Source organism: Olea europaea, unplaced genomic scaffold (assembly GCF_002742605.1).
Source record: "Olea europaea var. sylvestris unplaced genomic scaffold, O_europaea_v1 scaffold1388, whole genome shotgun sequence".
NCBI classification, from domain to species: domain Eukaryota; kingdom Viridiplantae; phylum Streptophyta; class Magnoliopsida; order Lamiales; family Oleaceae; genus Olea; species Olea europaea.
Genome location: NW_019231398.1, coordinates 27,477 through 50,831, shown reverse-complemented (window position 1 = coordinate 50,831; position 23,355 = coordinate 27,477). Strand labels below are relative to the sequence as shown.

General features: G+C 35.0%; 3 protein-coding genes across 6 annotated transcripts; 2 read left to right on the top strand and 1 right to left on the bottom strand.

The window, feature by feature from the left end:
• Window positions 1-1,468: 1,468 nt before the first annotated feature.
• On the top strand, window positions 1,469-2,848 carry LOC111375541 (histone H1-like). Its single transcript, XM_022998379.1, has 2 exons — window positions 1,469-1,791; window positions 1,887-2,848. Exons 1-2 carry the CDS (start codon window positions 1,612-1,614, stop codon window positions 2,583-2,585), a joined length of 879 nt encoding a protein of 292 aa, XP_022854147.1. The 5' UTR covers window positions 1,469-1,611; the 3' UTR covers window positions 2,586-2,848.
• Window positions 2,849-9,472: 6,624 nt separating this feature from the next.
• On the bottom strand, window positions 9,473-14,693 carry LOC111375540. 2 transcript variants are annotated; one of them, XM_022998378.1, is made up of 9 exons: window positions 14,467-14,693; window positions 14,139-14,303; window positions 13,816-14,039; window positions 13,637-13,698; window positions 12,829-13,050; window positions 12,541-12,667; window positions 10,429-10,748; window positions 9,999-10,143; window positions 9,473-9,893 (listed from the first exon to the last, which is right to left on the bottom strand). In XM_022998378.1, exons 1-9 carry the CDS (start codon window positions 14,474-14,476, stop codon window positions 9,654-9,656), a joined length of 1,515 nt encoding a protein of 504 aa, XP_022854146.1. In that variant the 5' UTR covers window positions 14,477-14,693; the 3' UTR covers window positions 9,473-9,653. The 2 variants fall into 2 exon arrangements, with proteins under 2 accessions (XP_022854146.1, XP_022854145.1); XM_022998377.1 differs by lacking the exon at window positions 14,467-14,693 and having other exon boundaries at window positions 14,139-14,394.
• Window positions 14,694-17,365: 2,672 nt separating this feature from the next.
• LOC111375539 (putative pentatricopeptide repeat-containing protein At1g12700, mitochondrial) lies at window positions 17,366-23,185 on the top strand. 3 transcript variants are annotated; one of them, XM_022998375.1, is made up of 3 exons: window positions 17,366-19,511; window positions 19,806-20,027; window positions 22,886-23,185. In XM_022998375.1, the coding sequence occupies exon 1, from the start codon at window positions 17,493-17,495 to the stop codon at window positions 19,254-19,256; it is 1,764 nt and encodes a 587-aa protein (XP_022854143.1). In that variant the 5' UTR covers window positions 17,366-17,492; the 3' UTR covers window positions 19,257-19,511; window positions 19,806-20,027; window positions 22,886-23,185. The 3 variants fall into 3 exon arrangements, with proteins under 3 accessions (XP_022854143.1, XP_022854144.1, XP_022854142.1); XM_022998376.1 differs by lacking the exon at window positions 22,886-23,185 and having other exon boundaries at window positions 19,797-20,590; XM_022998374.1 differs by lacking the exon at window positions 22,886-23,185 and having other exon boundaries at window positions 19,806-20,299.
• The last annotated feature ends 170 nt before the right edge of the window (window positions 23,186-23,355 follow it).

Sequence of the window (23,355 nt, the reverse complement as noted above, 5' to 3'; positions counted from 1 at the left end):
CATGAAATTATCACACGTGGCATTTTCAGAATTACTAAGACTTGTTTGTAACGGTAGTAATTTCAGTTAGAGTAACGGTATATTAGTCCCATTGATACTAAGCGCTAATCTGACAATTCGCTAAGCGACAATTTATATTTAAGATGTCTAATCATTTAATTAATAGCTAAGCAGACAATAAGCATTAATGAAGCCGAATAGAATTGTTCCTTTTGTTCTTATCTTACTATGTTAGCAAATTGAAAGTTAGTGTATAACATAAATCCTCAGCACTAAATTTTCTTCGCATGTCAAGATTTTTATGTAAGGGGTTTGTCAATGTGGTGTAATTTTCAATTTAATAAGTTATATACACATTCAAAGATACGAATAACTTTTTCACATAAAAACAAAATGCCATGTAATACAATAAAACCTAGGATTCATAAAAATTAAATAGAAATTTTATTCGGGAGCAACTAACTTTGAAGATTAGTAAATAATAATACATGGCAAGATTAATTGATGATACCTCTTTCACTTAGAACTATACCATGCAATTAAAGCACGTGATGTTAATAACATTCCATGTGTGAAGTTTATGCCATTAATCATAAAAAACTAAGCTTATATGAAATTTTCGACACTAATTTTATCAGTTGTTAACCATTTTTTATCATCGAGAATGAATAATACATGTTAAGATGAAGGTGCACTGCGTTTTGTTTTAACTTACTAGTTCACCGTACAACTAATGCACACAGCTTTAAAAACATTCGATTTGTCATCCACTTCATGTAGTTAATGATGTCATTTACCCAACACTTATTTGATTACAAAGCATCATATTTGTTTTAGTTGAAACCAAATCTCTGAAATAAAATGTTTGCATGACCTAATATAAATTGATGCACAACTATTTCCAATATGTTCATCTTCAATGCGATCGTAACTTATATTTTTCTATCCAAACATGATCCGATTCATACAATTCTTGATTGTACGGACTCGTTTGTTAACCTACTATCATTTCCAATCTTAAAAATGACATTCGATCCCAAGAATCATCAGAAAATTCTACAAAAGCACAATATGCTCCATGAAAAGCGTTATCTTGACCACTTTAGCTTTAAAACATAATATCTCCCAAATTGCTAATCCAAAGATCTCAAATGAATGCTCTCCAGAAAGCTTATGAAATTACCTACACAATAAAAAAAAATTCACTCAATTCCATGAAGTGCATCTCAAGTTATTCCTGGATCAATCAAGCACAAAAACACACCTTTGGTAGCAGAAAACAGCCAACTTTGCTGCATTACAATCCATATCCTACTCATTTATTGCACACAACTGTAGATTAAATCTCAATCCAACGGCCGAAATTTAAAATTTTGCAAAAGCCTGGATCCGCGTCAAGGGCCTCTTTACCAATCAGGCTATAGCGTTTGGATATTAGCTCTCTAACGCTTACTATATAAATCCACCCCATTTCTTACTCAATGCTCACCCCCAACGCTCAAAATTCTCTAGGAACTCAGTATAATAGATCCATATTATACGATTTTCTCAAGATCCCACTTTATTTTCGGAACCCTAGTCCCAGTTTTCTGATACTGGAAATAATTCTTTATGGCCGCCACTGAAGAACCAGTTGTCCTCGTCGACCCTGTGGCCGAGTCGGCCGCTGCTGAACAAGGCGTGGAAGAGAATCCACCGGCCAATCCTACCAAGCCCAAGAAAGAATCCAAGCCGAAGAAACCTGCTGCATCCAAAAAGCACAATTCTCCATCTCATCCTCCTTACTTTGAGGTATTGAATTAAGATTCATTTTTGTTTGATTTTACGGGTTTTTGATTTTTTGTGAAATGGGATCTGAAATTCTGGTGAATTTTGTGTGCATGCAGATGATTCAAGAGGCGATCGTGTCGTTGAAGGAGAGAACTGGATCCAGTCAACATGCGATTCAGAAGTTTGTTGAGGACAAGCAGAAGAATCTGCCGGCTAACTTTAGGAAGCTTTTACTGTTTCACTTGAAGAAGCTTGTGGCTTCTGAAAAGCTGGTTAAGGTCAAGAACTCATACAAGCTTCCACCGGCTCGTTCGTCTTCTTCAAAATCTACTGCTCTAGCTAAGAAGAAGCCGGCTCCTGCTGCCAAGCCCAAGGTTGCCACCAGCAAAACCACTAAGGAGAAGAAGGCTGCTCCTTCCAAGGCGAAAGCCAAGCCAAAGGCAGCTCCTTCCAAATCCAAGGCAGCTGCCAAGGCTAAACCTGCTGCCAAGTCTAAGCCAGCTGCCAAATCCAAGCCGGTTGCAAAGCCTAAGGCGGCTGTGCCGGCTAAGTCAAAGCCAGCCTCCAAAAGGAAGGCCCCAGAGAAACCCAAAGCTGAGAAGAAGCCGCTTGCGAAGGCAGCAAGGACATCAACAAGGACAACTCCAGGGAAGAAGGCGGCTCCGGTGCCTCCAAAGAAAGCAGCAACTCCTAAGAAGGCGGCTCCGGCAGCAAGGAAGGCCCCAACAGTGAGGAAGGCTCCGGCTAAGGGCATGAAGCGAACTGTGAAGTCTCCGGCGAAGAAAGCAGCCCCTGCAAAGAAGGGGAAGAAGTGAGAATTAGGGAGAGGGCCTCTTTGAAAGAGTTGTTTGTTTGCAGGGATAGTTTTGTAAATTTATCTTGGATCCTTTGTAGTGGGTGTATTTGCATCTTTAGCCCACAGAATATCATAGAATTATCTCCCCCCTTTCATATAAATTTTTTAGAGTTGTTTTTAATTGATTTTTAGGTTTAAGGGATTTGAAACAGTGCTCAGTTGTACTTACATGTTCAAATCTATTATGAAATGAATGAGTAGAGTTCTCTAATTTTATGCTCACACTAGCGATTTTCTTTTCCGGCTTAATCTTTAGGGTTTTGATTCGTACAGTACTTAACACGCAAGCTTTGGGTTTACTCATGGCTGGCGATGCACGTTAATGACGAGGTGGGGAAGTCGGTGGAATTTAACGGGGTTTGCACCGAGCGTAAATTAGTATGTGGCGTCATTTGCAATCCTAACGTTGATGGTGTGAATCAGAACCATTTGCTGTGTGCAAGACACGTATTTTCTGCGCATCATCTCTTGGTGAACTCTAGACTGTTTCTACTTCAATTCTGTATACTTTTATATGTTCTCGACTTTGGCTTCAACAAACTCCCAAAAAGCTTACGCATTGATCACTTAGCTTTATATATTTATGCACATATGTATAAGGATTCATGTATTTTTATATATGAATTGCATGTAATTCTGTATCGGAATAGATTAATATGAAAACAATTTTCAGCGGCTATAGAAATCGAATGTTGTGGTAACTCTGAAGTTTTTAAGAATCAATTCGGAGTTTCGTGTACCTTTTGATGTTCACATTTTATATGCAATTGAAGAGCATTATGAATCTATGATATGATGATTGATCAACTTCCTCTTGATAGCCATTTTTAGTTACTTGTGCAAAGTGTTCGGGTAGTTTTTTGTGAGAGCTGTAAGCACTTTCACCATAACTATTATTTTGTGGTGCATAAATACTGCAGATAGCGTGGATGTCAGGCTGTTCAACACATTTTTGAATGTGGCTTTTACATTTAACTAGGTGATTGATGAAGCTATATCCGACAACTAAGTTAAATGGTAAATTGTGCCGTGCTATTTCATTAATAATATTGACGCTACTATTAAGATTGGCGATTATTACACTGGCGTTAGTGCATCCTTTAAACCTGGGGCTATGTTAATTGATTGACATAGATTCCTAACTGCAAGATATTGATGAATTTTCCATGATGGGATTTATTGTCATTCTTGTAAAACAATTGGCAAAATCTAAATTTAGATTCATTGCAATGGTTGGAGAAATTTATTGGAGTCGGAGAGATGATTTATAGACATACATTAACAGTTTATCATTTTTCGTTAGTGTCTGGACTAAAGAAGCGCAGATTTCCTGGAGTAACATTTTTTGTTTTTTTTTTTTCATTTTACAAGGTCACTAAGATGTATAAAAGCATTTCCCTTTTCCTTCTTCAGGATCAGGTGAATGATTCCTTGTAAGCAGTTCCATCTCTTCTTGAAACATGTGCCATGTTTGTTGATATCTGAAGTATCTTATAATTCATCTGCAATGCTTATATACTTTTTAAGTTTCTTCATTTGGATGACATTCCAACCAGGTTTCTGCTCTCTTGTTTACACCTCTCGGATAACAGTGACCGTGTGATCTTGGGCATCCTGCATTTTACTTTATTGTTCATGATAAGAACATCGAAAAACAACAGAAGAGTTGTTTCATTTTCCAGTTATTTCTTCAATTAGGAAAACGGAAGATGAATAATAATTCTAGGCTCTAAAGCTCTTCCTAAATATTTGGATGACATCGTGAATCTTTTTTCTCCTTACGATTCAATTTTTATTGCTAGTTCCACTGGAAGATTTCATGCAACCATAATTGTTCATGTTTATATGTCTCCCTCTTTTAACATTTTGTACTGATATCATGTCACTTTTGTTTAAAGTCTATGCAAGACATGTCCTAACCATCCAAGTTGTTTTTCACTTCATTTTCCTGAAAAACTCTTGCCATCACCACTTGGTGGTGGGTATTCACATTTGTTATTCACTCTAGCATAACATACATCCATCTTAATATCCCAATTTCTATACGTTTATTTTATAGATATTTTTTCATCTTAATATCCCAATTTCTAGTACGTTTATTTTATAGATATTTTGTCCTTTAGTAGCTCATTTGTTATTCGCTCTAGCATAACATACATCCATCTTAATATCCCAATTTCTATACGTTTATTTTATAGATATTTTTTCATCTTAATATCCCAATTTCTAGTATGTTTATTTTATAGATATTTTGTCCTTTAGTAGCTCATTTGTTATTCGCTCTAGCATAACATACATCCATCTTAATATCCCAATTTCTATTTCCTTTATTTTATAGATATTTTTCCATCTTAATATCCCAATTTCTAGTATGTTTATTTTATAGATATTTTGTCCTTTAGTAGCTCACGTATAATTAATTTTTATCTTATATAGATCTTCTTTTCACATAGAATAGTAGCAATTCTCCATTTACATCCAACCCACTTTCATCTATGCACTACATCTTCAAATCCCCTGTTAATCATGCCTAAATACCTAAAACAATTACAATTTAGATTTTTGCTCATGGTAATAAGGATTACATTGAGAAGAAGAATTCTATGTGCCATCATTTCAGGTTTTCACCTTGACTTGATGCAACTTTCCTTCATCACTATCATGCGGCTTATTTGAACCCAATATACTTGCTGATTCATGCACATGATGGATTTTTAACTGGCTGGGAGATGCATGGAGCAGAAAGGCGGGCTCTAAATATTCTTGTTTTCACTTTGCTGTGTGCTAAGGACCTTGTTTAGAGCATCAATGATTTTGCGGCTTAAGTACCTTGTTTAGATCGTCAATGATTTTGCCCAAATCTCGTTCCTCGATCCTGTATGTGCTTGCTAGCGTATCAGTGCTCTTCACTTTTAAGAATGAATATAGAACAACATTTGCAAGAATAGTATTCAAGCTCAATTTTGTCATATATTTTTGGACCAAGGGGTACACTTTAGCCATGGCGCAGGGCTTATTCTGACTTTATATGTTTTGAGTTCACAAACGATTGGTGCCTGTGGCATACTTGCCATTTCTTCAGTAGTTTGATTCCATATGATTTAATCTTTCAGCTACAGCATTTTATACATTTATGAGTACGTGTTGCATGGTTTTGTATGTAGGAATGATATACCTGATTTTTAATCTCCTATTGAAGGCAATCGTTATCAACATCTCTTGTCAACTCTTTTGAATGTGTTTTTGTCTTTTACTGTCATATATTGTTACTTGTATCCATTATGTCCATTAATCAGAGGTGATTCGATCTGAGGAATGAGTTATCCTGTTCAAACCTTTCTTTCTTCTTTTAGGGAAATTTATGTGGAACTTGATTGGATGCATGGCTTTCCCATTTCTGAGGTGTATACAGTACCAGGAAACTGCATCAACAACCATTAAAGGTAGTTTACGTGTCCCACTGACCGTCGATTAAATGTGGAAAATGGTTCAGCCACGCTGGTTTACTGATTGATCATGCTGTGGGGCCCAGGGGATACTAAATATTGAAAGACTTGATTGTAGTTCAGGCTGATGCTTATATAAGTTAAAATCTTAACTGCACTTGTACGGCTTGCGCATTTTCAAATTACTCTACTATGTGGAAAAGAAAGGACATTTTAACAAGTGGATCATGAGTACTAAATTTTATCAGTAGATTACCACAAGATAATGATCGCGACCAAAATTAGCAATTGGCTTGTTTCACATGATCACTTACCACTCTTGGGAAGTTACTCTTGACATTTATTCATTAGTTATGGTCATCAATTCGAACATTCCCTTGTCTTTCCATTGGGAACTGTTATTCTAAATCAAGGGCACTGACTTTTTGTCAGCTACATGTTTGTGTTGGTGCAATTTTCTAGGAAGAGTATGATTTGCCTCTTGCGCTCAAACATTCTGTGTTTTCTATTCTAAGAGAAGTATGGTCAGTTATATTTCTTGCATGCACTGAGCAGCATTTTTTGAAAAATATGTAACAAGTTGGTTAAATTTCTGTCTTTGGTGCTGTGGAAATTGTTGAAGCATGGGGGAAGCTAGGCTGCGGCAAAGTAATTTTCAAGTGATTGACTACCGCCTAGACCTATATTGTTACTGTGTTCAAATGTGAAATTCCTGAATTTTGTGAAATGTTATAACCGAACTGCAAAAGATTTGTTTTGAGAGATGTAAAATTGGATTAACTGAAAAGGAGTTTGGGATGGTGTAGACAATTCTGTGGGGATTATACTTTTCCTAAGTACTTAGTTAATGAAGGGTACATGCCTTAGCATTTTGATCCTAGGAACAAAATTTTCTTGCTGTGACGTGAAATTTATATAATTAACCTTAAGGTTATGGATTTTGTATTCATTTGCTTCCTCTAACACTGCAAGATTGTATTTACTTAAAAATAAAATGATCCACCTAAACCTAGCTAACTTGCATTTTGAATCATACACGAACCATGATGTTGACTTTAGCCAGAAGGGACTAAATTTAAGAGGTGGCCTTGTGGTTGAGTTTCATTGATTGCCTAGTTGTAATGAGTGGTAATGTCTATTATGTAGCTCTCCTCCACAAGAAGGAACACTAATGCTTATGCTTGTGTCTGGTTCTGAATGCTCCACAGCTGGTAGTGTGGAAATTCGAATCATACCAAATAGTAAGATTATCTCCTATCCATAATTAGAGTTGTGTGGTGTATAAATTGATTTCTTTCCAGTTTTAGGAGATTTGAATTTTCCCTTTTTACGGCTACCTTCGTATTATAAATTGTAACTCTTTACATTGTAGAATTATTGACAAATAATAGAATCAATCTCTCTTCAGGTAGTATCATTGAAAACGGAATTGGAATATTGAAATTTTATTCCACAATTCTACAAAACACAACCCTATACCTCCTATTTATACTATACAATACAAATTGGAAAAGGAAACTATAATCACCTAAGTAAGGAAATAAATCAACCTACCAATTAACCAAAAGTAACAATCTAAATAAATTACAATTTCCATATTATATGACTTTCTACACTCCCCCTCAAGTTGAACTATAGATGTTGATCATGTTCAATTTGCTGTGGAGTTCGTTGAAGCTTTGTCGTGACAATCCTTTTGTGAAGATATCCGCAGTTTGCTCAGTTGTAGGGACATATGTCATACAAATAATCCCATCTTCTACTTTTTCTTTGATAAAATGCCTGTCCACTTCTATATGCTTGGTTCTGTCATGTTGTATTGGATTAAGGGAAATACTGAGGGCTGCTTTGTTGTCGCAATAGAGTCTGATTGGAAGTTCAACATTCACTTTCAGCTCTTCCAAGAGTTTCTTTATCCACAGCCCTTCACAAATTCCTTGAGCCACAGCTCTGAATTCAGCTTCGGCACTGCTTCTAGGCACTACATTCTGTTTCTTGCTTCTCCAAGTCACTAAGTTTCCCCATACAAATGTACAGTAGCCAGAAGCAGACCTTCTATCTTCAATTGATCCAGCCCATTCTGCATCAGTAAATACTTCTATTCCCATCCTTTTATTTTTCCCGAAAAATAATCCTTTCCCAGAAGTGCCTTTCAGATATCTGAGAATTTTGTATACTACTTCTAGATAAGCTTCTTTGGGAGATTGCATGTGTTGACTAACCACACTGACTGCAAATGCAATATCAGGTCTAGTGTGTGAGAGATAGATTAACTTACCAACTAATCTTTGATATCTATCTATTTTCACTGGGCTCCCTGTGTCCTTCATCTTTCCAGATTCAATAGGAGTGTCACTTGGTTTAGATCCTAACATGTCAGTTTCTCTTAGCAGGTCAAGTATGTATTTCCGTTGAGACACACTGATACCCTTATTTGATCTTGCAATCTCCATACCCAAAAAATACCTCATTTGTCCAAGATCTTTTATTTCAAATTCTGCAGCTAAACACTTCTTTAATCTTTCCATCTCAGCAATGTTGTCTCCAGTTAGGATTATATCATCAACAAATACAATCAATATTGTCTTAGTACCATCTCTAGACTGATGAAAAAAATGGTGTGATCGGATTGTCCCTGCTGATATCCCTGACTCTTCAGCACTTTTGCAAATAGATCGAATCATGTCTTTGGTGATTGTTTGAGGCCATATAGAGACTTCCTGAGTTTACAAACCTGATTTTCCTTACCACTTTTGTTGAATCCTGGTGGTATTGTCATGTAGACCTCTTCTTCTAACTCTCTATTTAAGAATGTATTCTTGACATCAAGTTGTTGAAGAGGCCAGTCTAGATTCACTACTAGGGATAGAAGAACTCGAACTGTATTTAGCATTGCCACCGGGGCGAATGTTTCTGTGTAGTCAATGCCATAGGTTTGTGTATACCCTTTGGCAACTAGACGAGCTTTATACCGCTTATACCCTTTGGCGACTAGACGAGCTTTATACCCTTTTCTTTGTAGTCAATGTCAAGGTAAGTTTTGTGCTTAACATAAAAATTGGTTTGTTAACTTAAATATTAACTGCTTACGACCAGTCAGCTGCTCAGAAGCAATTGAGGAACATAGTCGGTGGATAACAAGATACTAAACATCTTTTTATGACCTTTCAATTATTTTTCTATGTTATTCTAATTTCAATATTATTTTTCCACTGATGATCACTCACCAAAGATGCCACAACCTTTCCTTTACCATGCATAGAACTTTTTAAGTATAAGGTTGTGAAGTTCAAAATACGCCTTAAGGATTTTGCTCCTAACTTTTACAGTCGCATGAATGAATGCCTGTAAGTTTCTGTTTTCAAACGTTCACAGCATGGACAAGAAACTGCATATTTTCAAATTATACCTTCCCAACTTTTTCATGTCAAAAAGTGAAGTCAGAGTTTAGTAAAACTCAAATAATTGATCTCTCAGTAGAAAACCCTTCCGTGTTTTAATTCCTACAGATCCACACTCTCTTGTACATGCATAATGTGAAACGAGAAGAAATGTGAAATTGCAATTGTCATGATCTCAAATCACTCTCTCAATCTTTCAACTTTCTGAATGCAATACTTCAGCTCTTTCTGGATGTTCAGCCTTGAAGGCGACAGAACTATGTCTTTCCATACCGAGCCTGCTTCAAAAGCAGGATTTGGTCGTTTATAGAGTTCAAATATGGAATCTGCTGCGTCATTCAACCTGCCTACCTTTTTCAAACAGCTTATCTCATCTGGGTCAACCAACAAAGTCTTGTCTTTGTCTTTCCATCCTATTAACTTCACAACCACAGTCATGTTAGTATCTAATATTTGGAGAAAACACAAACAGATTGATAGATGTTGCAAAGGAAAAATAAACATTTTGATTTAAGCTAATGATACCTTAGGTGGGCCTTCTAATGCATTGGTAGAGTAGAGTCTAGCATTGTCTACTAATTGGCAGTATGTTGTAAATGCATCTGCAAATCTCTTGTGCGATTTCAGCTGTGAATTCACCCTCACTGCTCTTCTACACATGATAGCTCTCCTGTGAAAGGGAAGAAAAAACATCGGTTTGCTGAATTCTTAGTTCCTACTCTTAAGACAACGCTTATCGATGAAAAATATTTCTTCTTTAAATATAAATGTTGATCACATAAAGTAAATTTCATCTTGGGGGGAATTTTTTTATTATGGTTCCTTTCCCTTTTGTTCCACTTGGGAAGTCACCATAAGGATAAATGGTAGTTCATGGGGCTTTTTTACTGTACACTTCGTTCCTATAATGAATTTTGGAAATCAGAATAGCAGCAACATTTTATGTTGTGTGTACCTTATTCCTCTGATAACTGCCAAATAAGCATCACAAACAACCCCAACCAACTCTATTCTGTACGGCCTTCTCTTTTTAGTTCCATCCTGTTCTTGTTCTTCATCAATTTGTTCCCAGTACTTTTCAGTAATAGTTCCATCTTCATCCACTTTGTAACCATCTCCCATGCGGTACCTGCGGCGGTGAACATTCCTGGCCATGGTTATTGTCTGCACGACAAATGGCACCCATGAGAGTGTGCCATCCATGATCACATCTCGCCCTTCATTGAGTGCTGTTACAAGGAGGGATGATGCTGCATCTGTAGATGATTGGTGCACCTGCAAAGTGCAATTGCAATTGCATTCTGGGTACTTTTTGATATACTTAGGTAATAGTTTTTGAACATTTTTTCAAATGATTTATTTCTAGAATAATATTACAGTTCCCACTATGATAAATTGTGATTGAAACTAGCATATAACCCTATAGACAAGAACAGATATGTTGGGAATGAACTATCAAAAGAGAATCAAAGTGCCTGAAAGATGGCAAGAATTGGAGTTTGAACATGTGATCTTTTGGTTTTGATGTATAAAATGTAGTTATTTCGTGTAATACATTGCTGCTAACTGATGCACAACTAATCCATCCAATCAAATTCACATGATCTTCCAATTCTGATAATGAAAAATGAGATAATGGCGCTTTCTTAAGTCTCTCATATCAAGATATTTTATTGGGTGTTGGGCAAAAAAATAAAAATAAAACAAACCGCTGGGAGCACCTGTAAACCTGTTTGTACAATATCCTTGTACAAACAGATTAATCCTTAGATACTTAGCCCCTGTTTTGGTAGGAATTAAAATCAGATTTTAGTAGATTTTGATAAAAGTTGATAAAATGTGTGGTTGAAAAGTGCGGGACTCATAAAATAAGTGATTAAAATTAATTATTAACTTTGACTTAGATTAAAATCTGAATTTTAATCGATACCAAATAGGGGCTTAGCAAATTTTGATAAAAATTGGTGAAATATATGGTTTGGTTTCTCAGAGTTATTAGAGATTGTTGACGAAAAAATTTCAAAATGACCAACAAGGAAGAGAATGTTAATGTCAAGACTATCTGGCTGACCTCTCCAATGCTTATAGTAAGACACAAGTCATTGCACCCTGCCATAAATTGTAAACAATATGCGCAGAGTACAATGGCTGCCTATAGAAGTCCTATTGCGCTTCCTTATTCATATCTACCTACATTCTTGGGTTTTTATGCCATAAAATGATAGAAACTTAAGATAGAATATTCAGATGGAAAATGGTGGATGATTAGAGTGCTTATTGTGCGGAATCCATGATTTTTCCTTTTCCGCAGGTATTTTTGCAAGACATTTTAGAAATTCATGGCATGCAAAGAGATTGATGATAATTACAGTGTCTATTGCATATGGGAGAGACTATGGGTTCATGGTTGCTCAGGTTTAATTTATCTGCTTGCATGGGAAAGATATCGACAGGGTTTTAACAAAGAGACCATAGAAGCTATACTTGTGGCCTTATCTCACTGATAACAGAGAAAATACCTATGTGGAGACCAATTCCAACAACGCGGAAAATTGGGAAAATTGTGCATAATTAAGGGATTGATACATTGGATGTTCTGAGATTGGAAATAGACAGTTTCTTTCATTCTTATATGAGGATTAGTAGCCTCATCTTTGTATAGATCCAGGGAATGCTCCTAGATGGTGTCAAATAGTTCCTATCATTAAGAAAATTTCCCTTTCACTTCTTTTCCCCAAGAAAGAATGCTCAATAACGCCGTATATATCATGTTCAATGTTCAGCCTCTTAATGATATAACATCTACCTGCTTTTATAATTGTGGAACGTGCTACGGTGTGAACAACTAGGGGATGCTCAATCTCCATGATTTGAAGTGCATGCATGTCTTGAAGAATTCAGTATCATATGCTGCAAAAACTAAGATTTCATGCCCCGGCAAGAGTTGCTTATAAATGACAGATATCTAATGGACTTTCTTTTTCAAGTTATTTAATCTTGTTTACGACAGGAATTGATGAACAGAGCTTTGGATTTTTGCTCGGAGAAGACAAGAACACAGACGTACCAGTTCAGCAGTTTGAAGCATGTCATGATGCCCCCTGGAGCAAAGGGCTTTATAAATTACGTCTGACTCTTTGAATGCATCTGCTTCTATCACCACTGCATTTCCAGATGCTCCTGCCCAGAATGGTCTGTTTCAATAGAATACCACATTTTAGACCACAGATCAGTTACTGATTCTCTGTGCAAAGTTAAATTTATCTTAACTATTCAAAAACGTTATTTTAATCTTTGAGATCCGTTCATCATCATGTTTTTCTTTTGGATATTAATACCATATTTGTGTGCTTACTCTTTGAGAATGTCTTTAAGCACAGTACTCTTGCCAGCCCCCATCCCACCACCCATGAAGAGGAGAACAGGGCTTCTGTCTTTATGAGCCATGGGAACCATAACATCTGTGCACTGTGAATCGTCAAGAGATACAAGTCCAATAGCTTTCATCTCCTCTACTAAGGTTGTAAAAACTCTTGCCACCTTCAGATTCTTTGTCACCCTTTCAAATCTCTGCTCTCTTTATCAACAAAAAAAAAAAGAAAAAGGGATAAATTAGCTTATTTATTACTAGAAAAGCACAAAAAATTACTAAAATTTATAACATTGTTTCCAATTAGTGGAAACTATTAATTTGGTGGCCTAGAATTTCTAAAAGTTGTTAAGAATGCACGCACTAATTTGTTACTGCTCAGGGTGTGATAGAATTTTAAGAAACTTGCACTTCTGGTCCCCAACATATTGTCCGATCAGCTAGTTCGTCGTCAGACTTTAAAATGGATCAAGTTACTCCTCAACATATGGTTTACAGAATCAGTCCTCAACGACCAAAATAGTCCAAATCTCGGTGAGATTGACACATAAAACTTTATAATGCTTGATTTTGTGACTGAAAACTTTTTGAGTTTTTATGAGGACCAACTTCATTTTTACGGTTGGGATGGACGGTACGATAAGGATAAATGTTGCACCTTTTCACCCGAAATTATATGGTGCATGGCGACCTTTTTAGGGTTAACTCTCTTGGGAACTAAGCCCCGAGTGAATGTTTTATTCTAAGCAAATCATAAAGTTTTAAATTTCAATGTACGAAGAAATATATCTACCTAGTTGCTGCCATTACAATGTGCTTAAGCTTCTTTTTGGGCTCAGATTCAGCACTCAGCACCTGAAATAATACATAAAATCATGTCAAGATTCTCCCTAATCAACAAAATTTATATCAAATGAGGTGCTTAATTTATATCTAAAACAATTAACAATACATTCAATGTGTATATATTACCTGACTGATCATATGAGAAGCATGTTTCCAATGGAATGCAAAGTAACTAAGAATACATCTCTCTAACTCTTCTACCAACTTTATAAAGAGAGAATCAGCGTCCGGATCACCAGCAAAGAAAGCATATATGTCTTCTTCACATCCATCAGCTTTTCTAATATAATCAAAAGCTAATTTGCACAGGTTTGGACATTCTCTTCTATCACCGAATCCCATTTGTCTGGCTGCAAGCACCCATGCACACGTACAGTGTGTGTAAAAAAAGAAAACAAAATATGCACCAGATCCTGCATAGAATCGAGAAGGGATTTGATATTATTTACCTACATAATGGGAGAACCGTTCAAGTTTCACAACCTGGCCATTATCTGAAACTTTTATCCGAGGTACGATTCTTTGATCCCTTATTTTCTTTAGCCGATAATGCATCGCTGCAGCGAGTACTAATCCAATGGAAGAGGCTAAAAGGATCTCTGTATATGTGTAATCTGACGTGGGAAAATTATAATCATTGATAATGCAATGCATATATATACAGCAACAATCGAAAACTAAGCTTTATTTTCAATAAATTTGGGGTCTGGGTCCATGAATCCTTCTTTATCATGTACGCACATACGTATGATATACAACATGCTCGTATAAACTTACCTTTCTGCATTCTTGGTTATCAATCGTGAAGAGAATATTTTCCTGCAAATTTGAAGATTTGTATGTATGTATTTTGCACTAAAACTGCTCGGGGAAATAGAGGATTTGCTGAGATTTGAAGTGTTCAGATTGAAACTGGAGAGGAATTCTAGGAATTTTGAATACGTCATTACAGAAATAATTTAAATTTTAAGGTTACTTTACACAAAAGATGATAGGTTTGGTTTTTTTCATTTTCTTGCTCTTATTTTTGATCTTTTTAGATTAAAAATATTTCAGCTGGAGACTTGTCTTATTTATTCAATAGAATGTCCAGAACAGCAATTTTATCGAGTCGGCTGAGCAAAGTAGTTTAAATTTTTAAAGTTACTGACCACATAATTTTTAATTATTTAAATATATTAGGTATTGGAATGTTCATATTTTCTTTATTTTTTACGTAACTAAGCTTAGATGTTTGTGTCCACTCGAATTTAACTTCCAAGAGCTACTTATTAGGCCTAAGAATTATGCGGCAAATTAGGTATAAAATCTTATTTAATTGGCCATTTTCATTTGCAGTATTGAAAGATAAATAATTAAAACAATAAAAATGATATTAAAAAAATGAGATTTCTGTATGTATGTATGTATGTATGTATGTATGTATGTATGTATGTATGTACGTACGTACGTACGTATGTACGTACGTACGTATGTATGTATGTATGTATGTACACTTTCAAATAAACTTGAAGGTACTATTACGTAGAAATTTAAGTAATATTTAAATAATAAAAGGTTGTTCACACAGCTTTGGTTGTAGGCAAAAAGTGAAATTACATTTTCATAAAGGCAATACTTCAATTACTCACATTTTTATATGACCATTTTGATAAAAATCTAAAGAATCTGAGTAGTTATAGTCACATGCAACTTTGGTTTCGTTCTAAAATTTAATTAGGGATTCATACAAATGCAACCTTTGCCAGCAAAAATTTTTGCGTAACTTTCTCTTCTGCAATGTTGTCTGTACCAAAACTTGACCCTCGTAATTTATATTGTAATTAGGGTTCCATACAAATTAAAATATAAGTTAGTTATTAAAAATTATAGTGTAAATATATTTAATCTTTTTAAATTGCTACCCGTGAGATTGACCATGATTGAGAACACCACTTTTTAAAATAAAACCAATATCTCTGTCCATGGTACCTACTCACATTAGTGTTCTAAAATGCATAATATAAGGCGATGCGTGAAGACCAAGCTACGAGTTAGGTGAGCTTAGGAAAGGTAAAAAAGCGTAAAAAGATGTTTTCTAATTTTCATATTATTTTAATTTTTAATCAATCAAAAAGTTATTCAATAATAAAAAATAATATCTATCAAACATCTAAAATAGATTTAAAGGAACTTTATACTTTTTTTTTTTTTTTCTAGTTTTCCAACAAAAGGATAACTTTCAAATGAAAATACTAAATAGTAAATCGATAGAAATTTTTGGAAGTTTTCTTTTGGTCAAGGTTTCAAGTGACTAATTTGAATTGAAGGGAGATGAAGTGAATAAATCAGCCTTTCAGTTTTAATTTAAAATATTGTAATTAAAAAAAAAAGATTAGTGCGCATTAGTGATCAACGACAATGGTTACCTGCTAAATAAGGCGTCAAGCCATTTGGTTTGGTGTTTCCGTCACGAATCAAGCCTAAAGAAGCTGCTTAGCCCGCCTTTTAGAACGCTGGCTCATATTGGCACAAGGTAAAAGAACTTATTTATTTTCACTTAAACAAAATGTAAACGAAAAAGAAAGAAATAAAAATCACCCCCATTCAGCCTCTATTTTTCTAGCATTCTCTATAAACTCTTTTTTTAATACATGTTAATCTAATTTTTTTTCCCTAATTAGGATTGGACATTGCCTGATTTGGACATTTAGTAATTAGAAACCGCCAGGTCTAAATTTAATTATGGAATCACATCGATTCGATTTCGTTTGGCTTAGTTCGGTTCGGTACCATAATTAAATTTTTAATATTTACAACAATATTGCATTAATTCAACTAATAACATGTACAATCTCAAGTCGTATAACAACACCGTATTAACATTTACAAAATAACATAGATCAATTTAAAAATATATAAAGAAAATGTTTTCTAACAAGACCAATTCACCAATGTATACAAATTACCTTGATCAAAGTGGATGAAATTTAATAAATACGAACTTAGTTCGGTTCGGTACCATAATTAAATTTTTAATATTTACAACAATATTGCATTAATTCAACTAATAACATGTACAATCTCAAGTCGTATAACAACACCGTATTAACATTTACAAAATAACATAGATCAATTTAAAAATATATAAAGAAAATGTTTTCTAACAAGACCAATTCACCAATGTATACAAATTACCTTGATCAAAGTGGATGAAATTTAATAAATACGAAAAAAAATGGATGAGATGAAAAGAGGCTAAATCGCTCCACTTCGATCATTCGAGTAACGATAGAATGATTGAGAAAAATTTAGGTCACCCAATTTTGATTCTTTGAAATTTGAATTACAAAGTTTAGGCTGAACAGGAAAATGATAAATTGGATTCAATTAATTAAGTGACAAATGAACCAGGTAAAAATTAAAACGATTTGGTTTGTTTAATATATGAAAATTGAAAATAATAGGGAGATTCCATTTTTGGATTCTTGGTTTTTAATTGAGAATCGAACCAAATTCTTCGATTCTTGATTTTGATACCCATTTGAATATTTAACATAAAAAGAAACGCTCATTTCAATTCAATTGGAGAGTTTTATTCAGCATTATTCCTAATTTTTAAACCGCACATTTTCCAAAAATCACGGTATCAAAAGACTCAAAACTCCTTATTAAAAAAAAAAGAAAAGAAAGAAGAGAGAGTAAAAAAATCTATTTTTGATGCCAACGGGTTCAATGTCAAATTCCCATACGAGAACCCTTCGAGTTGCAGGCGGGCGGGTGTCTGTCAGTGCGTTCGTATGTTCTTGTATAGAGCATAAGAAATGATTCGCACAACTTCAGCAGCTTCTGCGATTCCAAGAACTGCTCAAAGAGGTAAGCTCTCATCGTTATTCATAAACCCATCAAAACCCAAACACACGACGGAATTCCCAACTGAAATCAACACCAATGATGCTGTTGCCTCCTTTTATCAGATGCTCCAAATGCATCCCGCGCCACCTATCTCTTCAGTTAACAAATTGATTGGTGCTGTTGCCAAAACCAAGAATTATAAAGATGTGATTTTTATGTACCGTAGGGTGGTTGAAGTTGATTTATTGCCTGATTATATTACACTGAACATTTTGCTCAATTGTTATTGTAGCATGAAAAATGTTGTTCTTGGTTTTTCTGTTATGGGTGGGATTTTTAAGAGGGGGTATAGTCCAAATGTTGTTTCTTTTAATTCCTTGATTAAAGGGCTGTTTATGGAAGATAAGGTAGATGATGCAGTTATGTTGTTCAATAAAATTATTGGAATGGGATTTCAACCAAGTATCTGGACTTGGGGGACTTTGATTAAGGGGCTATGTAGGAGTGGAAAAGCAGAGGTGGCTCTTCGTTTGCATGAAGAGGCAGGGAAATGGAATGGAAGGTCTGATTTAAAATTTAAGCCTAGTTTAATTTGTTATTCCACACTTATTCATGGCCTTTGTCAAGAGGGATTGTTGGACAAGGGTAAACAGTTATTTTTGGAGATGCAGGATAGAGGATTTAGGCCAGACTTGGTTGCATATAGTGGTTTAATTCATGGTTTGTGTGAGGGCGGTGAATGGGAGGAGGCAAAGCTGTTCTTCATTGAAATGGTGGATCAAGGCATTCGTCCTAATGTGATATTGTTTAATATCTTGATGCACACGCTTTGTAAGGAGGGGAAGACCAATGAAGCTAGTGGATTGTTTAACTTGATGATTCAGAGAGGTGAAGAGCCCAATTCTTGTACATATAACGTATTGATGAATGGGTTCTGCCTACAGAATAGGATTGTTGATGCGAGGGAGTTGTTTGTTTTGATGGCAGATAGAGGCCACAAGCGAGATGTTGTAAGCTATAATGTGTTGATTAATGGTTATTGCAAGAGTCAGAAATTAGAAGAGGCATTTAGGCTTTTTAAAGAAATGGTTTTAGGAGAATACAAGCCAAATGTAATTACATTCAACACTTTGTTGACCGGTCTGTTTCACCTTGGTAATGTTGAGGATGCACAGGCACTTTTTCAACAGATGAAAGTCCACAGAGTGACCCCAGATTCTTCTACTTATAGTATTTTAATTGATGGATTTTGCAAAAACAACTGCCTTGAAAATGCAATGGAACTGTTTCACACTCTAGAAAGATCTGGCTTTGATTTTGACATAGAAATCTATAATTGCATCCTTGATGGATTGTGTGGATCAGGAAAGCTTGACGTTGCGAGTGTGCTCTTTCAGAAGTTATCCCAGAAGGGCTTGGTACCAACAGTTTTTACGTATACCATCATGATTCATGGACTTTGTAAAGATGGAAAAATGGAGGAGGCAAATAATTTGTTTTTGAAGATGGAAAAGGAAGGTTGTGCACCCAATGTGGTAACTTTTAACACACTTATGCGAGGATTTCACAGTTATAATGATGCCCCAAAAGTGGTTGAACTTCTTCAGAAAATGGCTGAGAGAAAAATTTTGCCTGATGAATCCACATTGTCTTTAGTTATAGATTTATTGTCAAAAGACACAAATTGTTCGAAATATATGAGTCTGATACCAAAATTTCCCAACCAAGGCTGACTCAAAAATAAGATGCTACACCTATCACCATGAGCATTTTATCCACCACTGTAGTGAAAGGTGTATAAACTTCTAGTTGCAAACCAGAATCGGGAAACAGAATTGAAATCTCCCGAAGTAGGATTCGAAACTACTAAAAATAATGGACCCACACATTTGGCGTTTAATGAATATCAAAGTTCGCCCGTTGCACAGTACTGGGAAGGCAAGTTCGATGGCTTTCCATTGTTGACGCTGCTTTAGATTTATCAGCCTGTAAGTCTCTCTATATGTTGCTTTCTTAACTTCTGAGCTACAGTGCCTCTAAAAGATTTCTGAAATGAGCTGATAGTTGCACTAGGTATCTGTTTTGTGTAACCTTTTTGAGACTTGTTGGTAATATTTTATGATATTTAATATGATTAGCAGCAGGTTCCCTGTATGTTAATAACCGGAGTTGCATGTTATGCATTATGAACAGCTGCTATTACTTAAAGTAATAATTTTTAAGCAAACCCTCATTCGTTTGTGTTTTGGCATGCATTTCTATAATCTGATTAGTGTATGCAGATGCATGGTGATGTAATTGGTCGTTAAGAAAACAGAAACCTGTTTCCCGGTATGCCACATATTGTCCTATGACACAGAAGACTTCGAAAGAGATTTGAGTGGAACTCAACTGGTCATTACCACCTAACGGAGCCTGGCATTCTACTATATAGATTTGATAAAAATATCATGCTACTTAGTTTCGCACATGCCTTTATACTGAACTGGAGTACTCCATTGGAGGTAAATGACCATTATGCAGTTATTACCAAAGTTTTGCAGATATGGTACCTAATATTTCATTTATTATGCTTCTACTGGCCTTATCTTAAATTTTAGCTGTCTGCATACTGTATAAACTGCTTTATGCTACTTTAGCGTTTGAAACCTGGGCCTATCAGTTTGGTTGTATTGATTTCAATTTATGTTGAGGTTCAAATGTCTTGGAAAAATTGAATTCAACACAATTTAAATACTAACGGAATATCATAACCCCAGGTGGTCCACAACACTCACCCCATCCCAACAAATAATAAAAGATTAAAATTCAGATGTTCACCTTGGATCATATTTTCCCATTACTGTTACTACCACCAAGGATATCTTAATAAGCTATAAGACCATTCAATTAGGTATTCCCAGTGCAATAAACTAGGCACCCCATTATTTTTTTAACTGCACAAGAGATGTAAATCTAGTGTGGAGGTAAACTAAGATGCCAAAAATTACAACGGCGTAGTGGTTGTTATGAGGAGCAAATGATTGTTGAAAACACTCTCTCTAATATTGTACAGTATTTGAAGTAATTTATGTCTTTAAGATGACCATTTCTTGTGGTTCTGATGCCAAACAAGATCTATAAATTGAATTGATCTTTATTTGAGTGGCCCAAATTTTTTGAGCCATCATATGATACTAAGTCGGTAAAGTAATGACAAAGCCAGTTTTTGACTTTGACGAAATTCCCAAGATCATGACACTGATTGATTAATCCATTGAAGTATTTCCACACTTGGCGTTTCTCGTTGGAGAAGCACTTTAAGGATATTTGCAGCAGACATGTGAGACATTTCACGTCCTAAAATGACACGTGTATTTTAGAAATAATGGAAACTGTGTTCCTCTTAGGGGTGATGTATTAAGTATAATGATTATTAGAAATTCTTAAACCCGAAACTGCAAGGGAAAAGTTGATGCTGTATGGGTGGATAAAAGTAAGTACCCAAATTCTACAATCACATGGAGAAGATAGACTGCCAATAAAAATCTAGGAAGTGAACACTAAATTCACTGCCTAGTTATCTACTTGGAACATATTGTGCTTTTCTGGTTGATTTACCTTCTTCTTCCCTTGAATATGACTTGTACAAGAATATATGCACTTATATCGAGAAAAGCTGCATATGCATTTCTTCTGGTTGAGGGGAATGAAGCCTGGTCCGAAATCATCCAGATTACACCGTGCAGTTTTCATATGAAAGATTTCGTACCAGACAACATTCTCCTCAACAACTCATATCAGAGAAAGCGAGATAAGGGCATGAGAGGTGGGGTGTTCGATGATTTCGCCATGCATTATTTTTCATGGGTTCCTTTATATACACAAGAGAATCTCTTTTCCGTCATATGACATAGAAAACCATTTTCAACCCCTCCTCTATACACTTTTCACGCTTAGGATGTCACTTAATGAGAAAATGATTGACACATGATATAATTTGCAACTTCTTTGGGAATCAGATTATCAAGATAAGTATTTACTTATATTGGCTCCAACTTTCTCTATGATTAGTCAACTCAAAGAATTCAAATAATAATTAAATCAATTCAAAAGATATGTGAACAATAAAGTAAGTGGAAGATATCAAGAAGTCTTTGTTTGATCTTTATGCTTCCTAATCAAAGTGAGCGTGGTAATAACAAGTGTTTATTTTAACCATAAAAGTATATAGGTTACTCGAATTTTTCTAATACAAGACATAACGTGAATTATCAATGTGATTGTGAGTTTCTTATATTTCAATTATTGTATCATAGAATCATTGTGCAAATGAGATAAAAGCGCTTTCACATCTTAATTTAATGAAAAGGATGCGACTCTTTTTTTTTTTTTTTTTTTTTGAGACATTTGTTTGTGATTACACGCAAGAGAGCGTATTTGAAGGTTGACTTGATAAAATATGTGGATGGTGTGTTTTATTCTAAAGTAAAGGTTGCTTCCCACTAAGGTAAAGGAGTTGCACGTCCTTAATATATGCACCAATCTTGATGCCAAACTTATATAGGAAGCTCGCTCCTTGGTTCTCTTATTAACGCAGACCATCGAATATACAGAAGAGTGTATTCAAAAAAGTGAAAATGCAACTGCACTCTGATATCTTCTTTTTGACTTATTAGTTCTATGAGCTTGCTTGATTAATAATAGAGTTTTTGAGAATAAGTTTTGTAATAGTTAATCATATTTTTCGAGAAGAATGTGTGGTTAAACCATAGCAGTTACAGTTTATGAAATTTTCAGAAATAACTTCAAACGTACATCACATGGCTACACCCTGATATTATTATCGGAACACAAGTCACTCTTGATAACTCAACTCTTTGATTGCTCCTCAATAAACAAAAACAAACAAGAAAAAAAATTGTAATTGAAGGGATATACTTTAACCGTCTAAAAATCAAAATGAAAATCAAGCCCGTTTGATAAAACACACATAAAGGAAAATGAAAATGAAAATGAAAATGAAAACTTAAAAAGAAGTAAAAACTGATTATCTCAATCCCACATGCTTGCGTGCTATATATATCAGAAAAGTTACATTCAGAAATTTCGGCTGTGATGTTATTATAGAAATTGCTAACTAATATTGCATGAAGGAGAATCCCAGTGTTAGATCAGTTAAAAAAAAATAAAAATAAAACTCTTGAATTATCTCGAACTAATATATATTGAATGGTCGCAATGGGGACTATCTATGTTTTTTTAAGAAGAATAATATAAATTATTGGTTCTCGTGAGTTGGATTGAAATGGATCATGCCTAGTAATCGAAATTGTGGTATTAAAAGTTAACATTTTTGAATATCGATATGAATTCACTACAGGTAAGAATTCGTGGCCGGAGTTGGTGGGACCAAAAAGGGAGGCTGCCGCGACGGTGATAGAAAAAGAGCATCGGCATGTGAATCAATTGTTTTAAAGGATGGAACTGTGGTGACCAAAAACGTCCGATGCAGTCGTGTTTGGGTTTGAATAAACGGTAATGGGATCGTGATTCGGGTTCCTCATATTGGCCAAGTTCTAATTGCATATTCCATGATATTGAATGGTACTAACCCTACAATATTGTGTTCATAGAAATTTTTTTTAATATTCAATCCTTTTTAAGATACTAGAAATAAGTACCTGCCTAGTATGTTTTATATATCGGATGAATAATATGCATCATGTTTTTGAAATACTAATACTGCTTTTGAAAGTAATTGAAGTAATTGATATTGTTAAAGGGAAAAATTAAAATTAAAAAAAAAATACAGTACATATGAATTAATTAATTAATTATTTTTTATGAAAT

Coding starts and splice junctions, on each gene's coding strand:
- LOC111375541 (XM_022998379.1), top strand. CDS start 1,612: ATGGCCGCCACTGAAGAACCAGTTGTCCTCGTCGACCCTGTGGCCGAG. Junction 1,792..1,886: donor CTCATCCTCCTTACTTTGAG/GTATTGAATTAA, acceptor GTGTGCATGCAG/ATGATTCAAGAGGCGATCGT.
- LOC111375540 (XM_022998377.1), bottom strand. CDS start 14,343: ATGCATTGCATTATCAATGATTATAATTTTCCCACGTCAGATTACACA. Junction 14,040..14,138: donor ACGGTTCTCCCATTATGTAG/GTAAATAATATC, acceptor GGGTGCTTGCAG/CCAGACAAATGGGATTCGGT. Junction 13,051..13,636: donor ATTGTAATGGCAGCAACTAG/GTAGATATATTT, acceptor TTGTTGATAAAG/AGAGCAGAGATTTGAAAGGG.
- LOC111375539 (XM_022998375.1), top strand. CDS start 17,493: ATGATTCGCACAACTTCAGCAGCTTCTGCGATTCCAAGAACTGCTCAA.